Source organism: Emiliania huxleyi, assembly GCF_000372725.1.
Source record: "Emiliania huxleyi CCMP1516 unplaced genomic scaffold EMIHUscaffold_1028, whole genome shotgun sequence".
Classification (NCBI taxonomy): domain Eukaryota; phylum Haptophyta; order Isochrysidales; family Noelaerhabdaceae; genus Emiliania; species Emiliania huxleyi.
In genome coordinates this window covers 1-12,261 of record NW_005202249.1, presented here as the reverse complement: position 1 = coordinate 12,261, position 12,261 = coordinate 1, and the positions used below count along the sequence as shown (strand labels likewise).

The following is a 12,261-nucleotide window of genomic DNA, read 5'->3' as shown; positions in this document are numbered from 1 at the left end:
GACGCAGGACGCAATCATGCAATTCTTCCAGGGCTACCACATCCCCAACGGCGCCATGGCCGTCCACCTCGTCCTCGGCACCAACTCGCGGCCAAACGGGGAGGCGTTCGTTGAGTTTGGGTCCGAGGAGGCGGCCGACGCGGCGCTGGCCAAGGACCGCGCGTCCATCGGCACTCGCTACGTCGAGGTGTTTCGCTCGAACCTGGAGCAGATGCACCAGGCGCTCTCGCGCGCAAACAAGTCCAACAACCTGGCGCCGGTGCAGATGCAGATGGGGATGGGCGCGGGCAGCGGGATGCCCTACGCGCCCTACCCGCCCTTCTCCCCCATGGGGCCGCCCATGTACGGCGGCGCGATGGGCGCGCCGGGCGGCATGGGCGTCGTCGATTCGGTGGTCAAGATGCGCGGGCTGCCATACAAAGTGACGCGCAACGACATCCTCGAGTTCTTCGCGGGCCTGTCGGTGCCGCTCAACGGGGTGCACCTGATGTTCAACGAGCGCGAGCAGCCGACCGGCGAGGCGTACGTCGAGTTCTCCTCGCCGGAGGACCGCGAGCGCGCCATGTCAAAGGTGGCGCCCGTAGATGCAGGGCCGCGGCCTCCCAACGCAGTTGCAACCAGCGCCTCGAGACGAGACGAGACGGCACGTGCTCGGATGCACCCCACCGCAGTCAGGCCCTAGGCACGGCATGGGCCGCCCTCCTCGCACTCCCGCGGCGGTCGGCGTACGCGGCGTCACCCTGACCGTGTGCTGACCGTGTGCTGCGCCCCTCGTGCGGCAGGACCGGCAGCACATGGGCGGCCGCTACGTCGAGCTTTTCCGCGTGAGCCGCGCGGAGATGATCCAGGCGCTCGAGCAGTTTGTGGGGGGGTACATGTCCAACAGCTTGCAGATGCATGGCGCGCCGCCCCCCTACGGCATGTACGGCGGCCCGTACAGCGGATCGTACAGCCAGCCGGCTGGCTTCGCGGGCATGCAGCCGCCGATGGGCGGGCCGGGCTACGCGATGGGCGGCATGCCCGGCGGCATGCCCGGCCACCCGGGCGGCGGGAAGGCGGGCACGCTGCGGATGCGCGGGCTGCCCTTCCGCGCCACGGTGGACGACGTCTATCGCTTCTTCAACGGCTTCCACGTCCTGCCGGGCGGCATCGTGCTCGGCCAGCGGGACGGGAGACCGAGCGGCGAGGCGTGGGTCACATTCTCATCGCCGGCGGAGGCGCAGCGCGCGCTGGGGATGAACCACAAGAACATGGGGAGCAGGTACGTCGAGCTCTTCGCCGCGAGCTAGCCGCGGCCATCGAGGGGGAACCCGCGTCATGAAGGGGGGGGGGAGGGAGGGCTGCACTGCGGCTGCACGCGTGCTTGGGAGGGGGGAGGGGTGGGGCAGCGAGGCCGGGGGAGGGGGGGGCGGGGGAGGGGGGAGGAGGCAGGAGCGGGTAGAGAGACCGAGTCCGGAGAGAGAGAGGAGAGAGCGAGGAGAGAGGCGAGAGCGAGCGAGAGAGCGAGAGACCGCCTGGGCGCGCCTCTCGGGCTCGGCGGGCGAGCCGAGGCCGTGAGCCCGTCGGCCGTCGGCACGACCGTGTGCTCTTACGGCGCGCCGTGGCCCTCACCGTGCTACAGCATAAACGTGTAATATACACGGTCTGTTTATTCAAAAGCGGGCTATTAAGTTTGGCCAACAGTAGGTCCGGTGCAACCCTTCGGCTATCCAGATCCGAGCTGCGGCGGGCTCGAGAGCAGCTGCTTGAGCAAGTCGAGGCCGGACCAGCTGTCGGCGTCGGTAGAGATCTCGAACCACAAAGCCTCTCCTCCGAGGCCGTCGGCGGGCGGTATGTGCTCTCGCCGCCCGCTCGCGACGGTCAGGATGAACTCGATCCGCCGGCGCAGCACGGCCTGCCCAAGCCCAGAGAGAGCGCGGGGTGAGCTCCCAGCTCTACCGAGGAGGGCGGGGGGAGTGGCGGCGCCTCGAGCGACGCCTGTCGCCTCCGGCTCTCCTCGTCCTGGCTGTCTGCCTCGGTCGAGCGGCCGGCGCCGTGCGCGCCCGGCGGCATCTGCGCGCCGCCCATGTGCCGGTGCAGCTGCGCAAAGTTCGGCACGACGACCAGCGGGATGGTCCAGCGCTCCCAGACGACGCGCTCCTGCGCCGGAGCCGGGAGGGAGGCTGAGCGAAGCGGGCGTCGTCTCGCGATGAGCAGGCCCGGGTCGCGCCTCGGAGCGGAAGAGACCGAAGGCCGCCTGGCGCGCGCGCCGCTCAAAGAAGGCGAGCGACACGCGGGCGCCTCGCTCGATCGCAGAGGAGAAGGCCTCGGCATGCTCCTCCACCCGCGCCTCGACCAGCCTGGAGTCACATCGCACGTACCTGGCGCCGCGCGAGCGGAAGTCAGCGAGGGCCGCCATTTCCGCCGATGCAGGGCTGGCGGCGCACGAGATGTCAAACAGCTCCGAGTCGACGTCGCGGAGCCGGCACTCGCCGAGCGCCCGCTGGAAAATGATGGAGTGGAGCAGGATTTTCAGCACCTCCTTGAGCTGGAAGCGCTCCACGTGCAGCTCCTCGAGTGCTATCTGCTCACAGTTCATGTGTCGCTATGCGCGCAGGCGTCCGGCTGCGGCAGCGCGACGAAAAAGAAATGTAATTTATGATGACCGAAATCCGGCGTGCCGTCCTCCCATCCCTCCCTTGGCCTGCATGTTTTCTTTCTTTTCCGGCCCGCTGGGTGCGCTTCTTAGCTCCTCGGCCCTGGATGTGAGGTTACCGACTGCACTCCAAGTGCTCCAAGTGCATAAGACTCGATAAGACGCGCTCTCCCTCAACCCTCCGCCTCTCTCTCGCCGTCGGCACCGTCGCCTCCCCTCCTCGCGACGCCGGAGCGGCGGAGCGGGAGGCCCATCTCGACGCCGGCGGCCTCCGGCAAAAGCTGCCAGTGCACGCCGTCGCTCGAGTGCAGCAGGCCGATCGCGGACTGGTGCGTCTGCGTCTCCGCCTCGCCCATCAGTGCCATCCACCAGCAGTCGCCCTCGGCCCAGACGAAGGGAGCGCCGTACCGGCCCGCCGTCCAGCGCGCCTCGCCCACCGAGAGGGCGCCCCGCCGCTGCCACGAGATCAGGTCGTCCTTCGAGACCGCGTGCGCGAGGTGCTGCGACTTGAGCCCCTCGCTGTAGATCATGACGGCGTCGGAACGGCGCCGGAAGACGGCGACGTTCTCGACGCCGTCCGGCGCGCGGCTCGACGTCCCGATGAGCGGCGCCTCGCGCGAGAGAACCTACGGGGCGCACCGTGCAGCGCCTCGCCCGCTCCGCTCGGGAGAGGCATCCCACCGGCCTGCTCGGCTGCACCTCCCACCTCTGCAGGTCGGGGTCGGTGCTCACCGCCTGGCCGAGCAGGTTTGCCCGCCGCCGATCGCCCCTCTGCCGCTTCGTGCTCCCCACAAAGAAGCAGTGCAGCCGCCCCTCCGAGTCGAGCACGAGTGTGGGGTCGATGGCGCGCCTAAAAAGAAATATCCGCCTAAAGAACAAATGTGGCGGCGAAATTGTGTGGCGTCGTCTGCGCGCCCTCCGGTATTCCACGGCAGCGTGAGCGCCTCGCGCAGGAAGGGGCGCGGCTCGCTCCAGATCTCGCTGCCGTCGTCGCGCCGCGAGAAGAACAGGCCCGAGGACTTGCCTCCGAGCGACTTGTCCGGGTAGGCCTGGAAAGCGATGATGGTGGCGTTGTCCCAGCGGATCGGCGCGTCGGGCGAGGCAAAGCCGGGTGGAGTGATGTCGCTGGGCTCGCTGAAGGTCTGCCAGTCTCGAGTGACGACGCGCGAGACGTAGTAGTCCTTGGCGCCTGCGCTGGTGAACATCGCCGCCGGATTGCCACGGAAGTAAGTGAAGAAGAGCTCGGCCTCACCGGCCTCATTCAGACGCACGGCCGGATCTCGCACGCGGCCCGGCAACGAAAAGACTGGATTGAACAGAGACCGCTTGGCACACGACGAGCTGTTGCGCCGGAGCGATGGGAACGAGAGCAGTGCCGGAAGCAGCACGTGCTGCATGGCCGAGGTACGGCAGCTGCAGCAGCGGCAACTCTTGCTCGACGACCGTCTGCCGCCTTGACTTTTCTGGCCGCTGACTTTGGCGGACCTGCGTGTCCGGGCCCGGGCAGCGTGCGACGGCGAGGCAGGGTGTGGCAGCGAGGTTGGCGTGCTGCCGACTTTGGGTGACGTGGCGACGAGAGTAGCAGCGGCGCACGCGCGGGCGACAGCGCCGAGTGCAGGCTCTGAAAGAAGAAAGAAAAAACGCCCCGGAGACTGTGGTGGTGCTCTCCCATCCCTCCCTTGGGTTGTCTGTTTTCTTTCTTTCTTTCTGTGGTGGTGCTAGCCGTCACCCATCCTTGGGAGTCTGCTTCCTCTCTCTCTTCTCAGTCCCTCGCCGGCGCAGCATCACGCGAGCAGCGGTCGTCACCCGCCGCAAACTTCTTTTCTTTCCCGCTGGTTCTCGAGATTGGAATCGTGGTAGAGGAATCGGGTTTTAGGTTTGTTGGTAGCACAGGGTGTAACGCCATCCAATCAGTTGACATCCCCGCCCCCCTCTACAAACGGCGGCGTGAAGAGGTAGCCCAGGCTTCGCATCAGCGCACCCAGCCGCGGTGCGCCCCGTTGCAGCGCCGCCACCGTCGCTGGCTGCAGCCGCGCCAGGTTGGAGCCGACCGTCAGCGAGTGGCGGTGCTTGCCGTCGGGCACAAAGTCGCCTCCATCCCGCGCAACGAGCCGCGAGTGGAGCTCCGAGCGCGCAGCGTCCGTCAGGGGGAGCCGGGCGAGGAGCACCGCGAGCCAGCCGCCAAAATCGGTCACCATGGTCTCGTATCGCGAGTGGAGCACCTCGAGTGAGGAGCCATGCGTCGCGCCGTGCTCTGACTGGCCGCGGGAGGGCCCGGTCTTGCGGCCCGTGCCGCACACGGTGAGAGCGCGCGCCTCGCGGAGCAGCACGGTGAGGCCCTCGTACGAGGCGAGCAGCCGCAGCGCGCCGCCAGGCTCTCCGCTGCCCGCCGCCTCGCCGAGCAGCTCTGACAGGAGGAATGCGTCCACGCCCGCGCTGAGGGGCGCTGCCGAGCTCGGGGCGTGCCTTCCCTGCTTGGGGCAGACGCGTGAGTCGTTGCGACAGTAGAACTGCGACACGAGCGCCTCGACCGGATGTCGCGTATGGACAACGACGACGCTCCGGAAGCCGGGAAACACAAAGGAGGCCGGGCGGCCCGGGGGTGAAGCCGTTCGTATCGGTGCTCGAACAAATCCAGAGCCGTGCAGCGCCGTCCACGCGCCGACAGAGGTGGCTGCGGCGGGGCCGTGGTCGAACAGCGGCGTACCCCCGAGAGCCAGCCTCTCTGCAGCTGACCGACCGGCGGGTGGGAAAGCGCTCAGTGATCCCTGCCGGAGCAGCCACGCCATCGGCTCCCGGTCGAGCCAGTCACTGCCATCACTCGCCTCGCCACTCGCGCACCCAGTGAAGGTGCGGTTGAGCTGCACTGCGTGGCTGCAAAACCAGCCGCGGGCTGGCACCTTCTTCTTGTCGTGGCTGCACGAAAGCCGCCCACCAAAGCCGCCAGGAGCGCACGCAGCCTCGATAGAGACGCTGCAGTTAGCGTGCCGCTGCTCGAGGACCTTGCACATGCCGCTGAGTACGGAGAGGTGCTTTGCGAACTGCCCAAGGAAGGTGGATCCCGTCTTTGGTAGCGCGTAAATGGAGAGGGCCACCGGGGAGGGGTCCGGCGAGCACAACATACACAGCCACTGTCAGTCTTTATCCGGCGGGCACTCTCGGGTGTTACAATGTGTTCATTCACAGCCTTGTTATTGAGAAGAAAATACCTCCATGGCTGCACAGACAGTCATGTTATTCATTCACGGCCTCGACAGAAAGGCAAACACAAAACTATTATCAATCAATCAAAGGTTGTATTTGGCAAACGACACAGACAGAGCTCTCACAAAATCGAGAGTCCTAAGAAATCGCAAACCCTGTCAGCACAGTCCTCCTCCCGGGGGAATGTGTTACGTCAGAAGCTACCCCGTAGGCTGCTGCACATTCTCCAGGTACGTACTCTCTCCAGGTAAGCTCTAAAAGTACGTACACTGAGAGGCCTAGAAATCGCGCGCCTCCCTCTCCCTTTTCTCCCAGTAAAAGTACGTACACTGAGAAAAACGAAAGGCCTTTTTGACCGCGCAAGATGTAAAGGGTGGCTAAGGCAAAGGGCTCTGGTGCCCGCAAGGCGCCCGCGTCGCAGACGCGGTACCATTGACAACACGAACAAATAGCAAAATCCGAATATCGTGCACGAACTGTGTGATCTCACACGGGGGCAAGCCTTCAGCTGGTGCCAAGACTTCCGTAAAGTTGAAACCAGAACGTCCGCCAAATCCGTGCAAATTCTTCAACCGCCCCAGTTCCAGACGGCGCCGTCAGCGGTGAGGGCGAAACTTTGGTGGCCTGCTGCCGACACAGAGACCACGCGCTGCCCAGCGAAGGCCTCGGCCTTCTTTGGCAGCAGCTGGTGATGCAGGTCGCCGTGGCCCAGCTTGCCCCAGGCTCCACACAGCCTCATGGCCCCAGCTTCACACAGCACCGGATGTCGACGGGGCCCTCGCAGCGAGAGAGGACGCGCACGAGGAGATCCTTGGGGAGGTCGAGGAGGCGGGCGGACGGCGGCGCGCGCGGCGAGGGCATAGCCTTTTATCTTGCTGAAACTGGCAGTGCGCATGCGCAGTTCAAGCGGCTGAGACGCTGCCGCTTCTCAGGCGAGCTCGTCCGGTGGAGGATCCATGAAGGATGGTCGCCCGCGCTCCGCCAGGCCAGGCTGATGTTTCGCCTGAATGCCTGCACGTGCAGCCAGCACTCAAACGAGCCGTAGTCCTTGGTGGCTCCCGTGAAGTTGCACACCGATTGCCCCTCCCGAGGCGTCACACCAGCAAAGTCCGGCGTGGCCAGCCGCCCAAAGGTAGCCCGGCTGAAGATCATGTGCACATCATTGAGTTGCACCTTGGAGCACGCCGACGGGCCCCAGAAGCAGCGGTATGTCCAGGCGATGTTATCACAGTTGGGAAGCGAGCGATGGGAGACGCTGATGGGATAGGTGATCGTGTCAGGCCTGGTGCGAAGCACTCGCGCAAAGCGGACTCCAAAGCGAAGCTCGTGCTTGCGGATGCGCTCCTCGCATAGCACGATTTGCCGCCACTGCTGCTTTTGCACCTTGGATCTATTGCTGCCCAGTATCGAGTTGATGCGGAAGACGGTCGCGTTGGGCACGCAAGAGCCCAAAAATTGAGAGCGGCACCGATCGAGGTCTGATCCCGCTCGCCACAGCCCGGTGAGGCAGACTGCGACACCGCGCTCTGCGGCGCGAGACTGTCTAGCACAGTTGCCTCTGGCCAGTTGAGCCATCAGAGTCGCGGTGGCGGCGGCGGAACAAAAGCTATGCGTCAGCCGCGGCGCGAGCAGGGCCCGGCCGTCCCAGAAAAAGAAAAAAAGGAATCTATACTGTCGCGAATTTCCACTTAACCCACCGCGCAGCCCCGGACACGCCCCCGAGCGCCGCGCGATCTCCAGAGCCCTGGGTGTGAAGCGCGAGTTGTGGATCAGGATTCTGGATACGCTCAGCCAAGCTATTTCTGGAGGCTTTCTTCGGTGCGCAATGCCTTAGACCCACGCGTGCGCTAGGATGCCCAGCTCCTCCCGCAGGCGCACAAAGTTCCGGTACACCTCGCTCAGCGCGACGGTCGGGTTTCGCCGCATCCTCCTATCCTTCCGGCTGCCGATGTGAAACCCGTGCGGATGGACGCAGACTTCCTTGCGAGTCGTGCAGCCCACGCGTGATGCTCGGGTCGCAGAGGCCCAGTGCTGCTCCCAAAGCAGCACGTCGACTAGTCCGCTGATGCTCGCGTTGGCGAGGAGCTGGTTGACTAGGCTCAGCTCCAGCGGCGAGTTGTCAATGTCGAGCTTGGCGACAACCAGGTCTGCGGGCTTGGCGAGGAGGGAGAGGAGGGACCACGGGTGGCGAGGGGAGCCTGGCTGGTCGTCGACGGGCACGTTGTAGAAGGTCGCACGGGCGGCGATCTCCAGCGGGACCTGCTCCCATAGCTCCTCGCCGCTGTGCGGCTCCGCCTCCCAGGCCTACGTGGTGGAGACCGAGGGACTGGACCGTCTTCGAAGTGGCCATGCAACTCGTGAATCTGCCGGGGGGCGGCGGCAAGTTGCCATACGCAATACTGGCGGATGATGCCGCATCTAGGGACGGGCGCGAGGATCCGATCAAACTGGACGCCGAGCGCAGCAAACTTGTCGACCAGCCACCTCGTCGCGGCGGCGCCAACCTCGCCCTCGCCCGCTCCGCCGCCCTTCCACAGCGAGGCGCCGATGTCAAGCAGGATTGCCCGTCCGCCCCGCCGGCGGAGCAGCGCCACCGCATCAAACTGGACGTAGCGAGTCGAGAGGATCTCCCCCATGTACTCTCGCGTCACCGGCGGCGCGGGCCAGGCGGAGAGATTGCGGCGCTGGCAGGGAAAATCCGGGTTCCTCAGCAACCCAACGAGCGGCTCGATCCGAATTTTTTGCCCGTGGCAGTTCATCACGCTCGCGTCGGCTGGCCATCGCACGGGACGGTAGAGGCGGCACAGCTCGTCCAGGCCGAATTTGGCCCGCGCCGTCTCGGCCGCCGCCAATGCGCGCACCCATGTCTGCTCCAGCTCGGATGGCGCGTAGCGGCAGCGAGGAGGCATATGTCGGCGATGGGGACGCGCGAAACTTGCAGTCACGTCCTTTGGCAATACCCGGAGCGGACCAAAAGGAAAAAGAAAACACTGCCTGAAGGAGGGATGAGGGATGCGCGTTGGTGAATTCTTCTTGGGCCTTCTCCCGCTCCCATGACGAGCGACCGCTCGGCGCGTCCCGTCAACAGCGCCTTCTCGCGGCGGACGCTGGACGCTGCGCCGCTCGCCTCCGCCTTTGAGCGGGAGGGCTATTTGCTGTTCCCACGGCTGCTGACCCGGCGCGCCACGGCGCAGGCTCAGCGGGCAGCCTCGCGCCTGTTGCGTCGCCGCCACGCGTCGGTGCCGTCCGGTTGGCTGCTCGGCCTCCACCAGCGCAACCAGCCAGAGCCGCAGCGGTGGGTCGAGCGCATCGCCGCCGACCCAGCCGTCGCCCGTCTGGTGCGGGCCCTGCTCGGCGGCAGCCGGCCGGTGCTGGTCTCCTCGCAGCTCTTCGTCAAGCGCGCCGCCGGCCGCGCCGACGACGAGGCGGCGCCCTCCTCGGGCGAGGTGCCGTGGCACCAGGACGGCGCCGCGGGCGGTTACTCGCTCGCCATCTGGCTGCCGCTCGACGCCATCGACCCGACGGGACACAACGGAGGGCTCGCGGTGCTGCCGCGGCTGCACGCGAGCGGCCGGCTGCCCAGCGAGCCTTGCGAGGCGAACGCGGCCTCGTTCGACCGCATCCAGCCCGAGGCGCTCGCCGGGCACGAGGCGACCGCCGTCCGGTACGCCCTCGCGGCCGGCGGCGCGGGGCTGCACGGCCCACTCACGCCACACTCGTCGCCCCCGAACGCGAGCGGCGCGGACCGGCGGGTGCTCGTGCTGCGCTACTGCGCGGCGGGTGCGCCGGCGGTGCGCGGCGAGCGGCTGTGGGCGCCAGGCGGCGCGGTCGCGGCCGCCGGCGGCGAGCCGCGCACGCAGATCCCGTGCTGGTCCTCGGGCGAGCTCATCGACCGGCAGGGCCTGCTGGTGGGCGGGGAGGGGGGGGCGGCAGCGCCGTCGCCGGACGGCGGCGGCAGCCCCAATGAATACGGGACGAAGCGGAAGCGAGGCGCGGGGTGAGCGTCCCTGCAGTATTTCTTGTGGGAAATTCGCGTGTGCTGGGGCCCGCCGGCGTGGCTAAAGAAAGAAAGAAAACGGCGGGATCCCAGTGCCAAAAGAGGGATGGGACGACGGCTAAATAAATAAATAAATAAAACGGACACCTCTACTAGGGGACGACGGCTAGGGCGCAGACCCGGTGGAATTTCTTTTTCTCGCGCAAGGCGCGGCCCGAAGAGCGAAGAAGGCCAAAGGCGAGGGTTGTTCGTCGCGACGCCAAGCTGCAGAACATATATGTGTGCAGGCCGCCCAGCGCCCATGACGCGTCAAGCTCAAGGAGTGAGGCGCGGAGCGCCGCGCGCGCGCGCGCGCGCGCGGAGCGCGCCCCGAAGAAAATTTTGAGGGTTTTGTGGAGGGCTAGATGCGATTTCTATTAAGAGTTTGACTCACACGCAGGAACCACTCGGCCCACCCACAGGCCCAATCTCAAGTGGCGGCGCTCCGCACCTACCCAGCGGCGCGCTCCGCGCGTGCTTTCCAGCGGCGCGCTCCGCGCGTGCTCTGCGGCAGTGCTACTGCAACTTCCGCAGCTCCAGCAGCTTAGGGTACCCCTAGGGTTCTGAGGGCCGGATTTTTTTAAGACCTTTTAAGAAATGAGGAGGTTTGGGGGCTCAAATTGTCATTTAAGAGATTGCAGGCACGGGGGGTCTCTCTTTTAAGACCGTTTAAGAAAATCGGCCTCACCGGCACGCGTCGCTGCGCGGAGGCTGCGTTCCGCGCCGTTTTCTCCAATACTGCCGTTATTAGGCACAAACCCGCCTCTGAAGGCACATCTGTAAGTCTGGTGCACTGGCAGGAGCCATACTCGCATAGGGGACGCGTGCCAGCTGACTGTAGCCAGCTTCCCCCGGCCTCCGGCGTCTACTGGGGAGCCTCCCGGACCATCGACCTCGGGAGCTCTCCCGCAGCGTTTAAGCGTTTAAGACCGTTTAAGGAATCGGCCCAGCAGCTCTTAAAACCGGCCTAGGCCGGTTTTAAGCCGTTTAAGCCGCAGGCGCCCCAGGGCCCACCCTTTTAAGCCTAGGGGTACCCTAAGTCCAGCAGGTATCAGCAGTGAGTTCACCGCCAGTTATCTGTGCCTCCGTTCGTCGCTCTCGTGCTTGATCGTCAGGCCGTGCTCTCACGTCCGCCGGAGCTACCTCGGCTATCGGCACCATTTTACAAGTTTGACCGCCGACATGTCGGGCGGTCCGGCTCAGTCAAGGCAGTGTCGCTCGGCGCTCGCTGGCTCCGTGGATGCTTGTGCTGCTGAGCAATCCAGGCGCACTTTGGCAGCCGGCGGCAGCGACTTGCGGCGTCAGCATTCGAACGGTTGAGTTGATTTGCTCTTGCTCCGCGGTATCTAGCCGGCGCGCTCCGCGCGGGTGTCCAGCTAGCGCGCTCCGCGCGTATGTCCAGGTAGCACCAGCGCGCTCCGCGCGCACCATATCTCAGTGCCTATGCTTATAGCCACTAAAAGCTCGTTTCTGCAGCTTGGTCGCGACGTCGTCCCGCACAATCTGTGGACGATGGACAAGTCGTGAAAATCGTACAGGTGGGAGATAATGCAGTCGGCACGAGGACGGCGAGCTCAACGGCGAGCTCAATGTTGTCCTGCGGCAAGACGAAGAGAGAGAGAGAGAGATTTTTAGAAGCCAACAAGAAATGTGTCACACAGAGTGATTTGCGCTCGGCAGCTTGTCGACTACCAGCCGGAGCCGGAGTCGGAACCGTAGCCGAGATGGTCTTCGAGGGTGTCGAATATGTCATTCGCCTCGCTAGTGGAGCCGGTGCCGCATGAGTCGCGGTCGGAGGAGGAGTCGTCGGAGGAGCGGTCGGACCGCTCGCGCTTGTCGCGCCTGATGCGCTCTGCGAGGGGGCCGGGGTCGTGGTCGTCGTGCTCGAGCGTTGGGTAGGTAGCGAAGACGAATGAGTCGAAGGCGAATGAGTTCAGCATGAACCAGCATGTCATAATGTCATTCGAACTCGAGTTGGCAACCCACGCTTCATAAGGTGCTGGTGTACACCTTGTACCGACACAGTGGTAGGCGCGCAGCGCCCACACCCGCCAGTGCGCGCCAGTCCCGTGTCTAGTGTCGTGCGAGGGCCGGCAAAATTCTTTTTGGGGGCGCGCCGCCAGGCGCGTCCCCACTTTTGTATCACAGCTGCGAGGGCCAACCAAGGGATTCGGAGCGGTCAGATAGGTAGCGAGCGGTCAAATAGGTCCTGGGCCGCAGGCCGGCGCGCAGCGCCACGCCGCCAGGCGTCCGCCGGAGGCCCGCCGGAGGCTCTTCCTGCGGCCACATTCTGGCAAGATTCCGCCGCGCTCAGATGTGCATGTCGCGCTTTTTGATCTCCCTGTGCTGGAAGTCGATCTTTTGCTCCAGATTCCGAATCGAAGCT

General features: G+C 65.4%; 3 protein-coding genes across 3 annotated transcripts; 1 reads left to right on the top strand and 2 right to left on the bottom strand.

The window, feature by feature from the left end:
- Window positions 1-16: 16 nt before the first annotated feature.
- Window positions 17-1,289, top strand: EMIHUDRAFT_251043 (hypothetical protein; the record flags this gene model as incomplete). The annotated part of the gene is made up of 2 exons (XM_005793157.1): window positions 17-571; window positions 783-1,289. 2 exons carry the CDS (start codon window positions 17-19, stop codon window positions 1,287-1,289), a joined length of 1,062 nt encoding a protein of 353 aa, XP_005793214.1.
- A 340-nt stretch (window positions 1,290-1,629) lies between these two features.
- On the bottom strand, window positions 1,630-2,604 carry EMIHUDRAFT_460334 (hypothetical protein). The gene is made up of 4 exons (XM_005793156.1): window positions 2,427-2,604; window positions 2,210-2,360; window positions 1,966-2,139; window positions 1,630-1,894 (listed from the first exon to the last, which is right to left on the bottom strand). Exons 1-4 carry the CDS (start codon window positions 2,576-2,578, stop codon window positions 1,706-1,708), a joined length of 666 nt encoding a protein of 221 aa, XP_005793213.1. The 5' UTR covers window positions 2,579-2,604; the 3' UTR covers window positions 1,630-1,705.
- Window positions 2,605-11,563: 8,959 nt separating this feature from the next.
- On the bottom strand, window positions 11,564-12,164 carry EMIHUDRAFT_251036 (hypothetical protein; the record flags this gene model as incomplete). The annotated part of the gene is made up of 2 exons (XM_005793155.1): window positions 11,564-11,862; window positions 12,038-12,164. The coding sequence occupies 2 exons, from the start codon at window positions 12,162-12,164 to the stop codon at window positions 11,564-11,566; spliced, it is 426 nt and encodes a 141-aa protein (XP_005793212.1).
- Between the last annotated feature and the right edge of the window lie 97 nt (window positions 12,165-12,261).

Coding starts and splice junctions, on each gene's coding strand:
- EMIHUDRAFT_460334 (XM_005793156.1), bottom strand. CDS start 2,578: ATGAACTGTGAGCAGATAGCACTCGAGGAGCTGCACGTGGAGCGCTTC. Junction 2,361..2,426: donor TCGGAGCTGTTTGACATCTC/GTGCGCCGCCAG, acceptor GCGCGGCGCCAG/GTACGTGCGATGTGACTCCA. Junction 2,140..2,209: donor TCGGTCTCTTCCGCTCCGAG/GCGCGACCCGGG, acceptor GCTCCGGCGCAG/GAGCGCGTCGTCTGGGAGCG.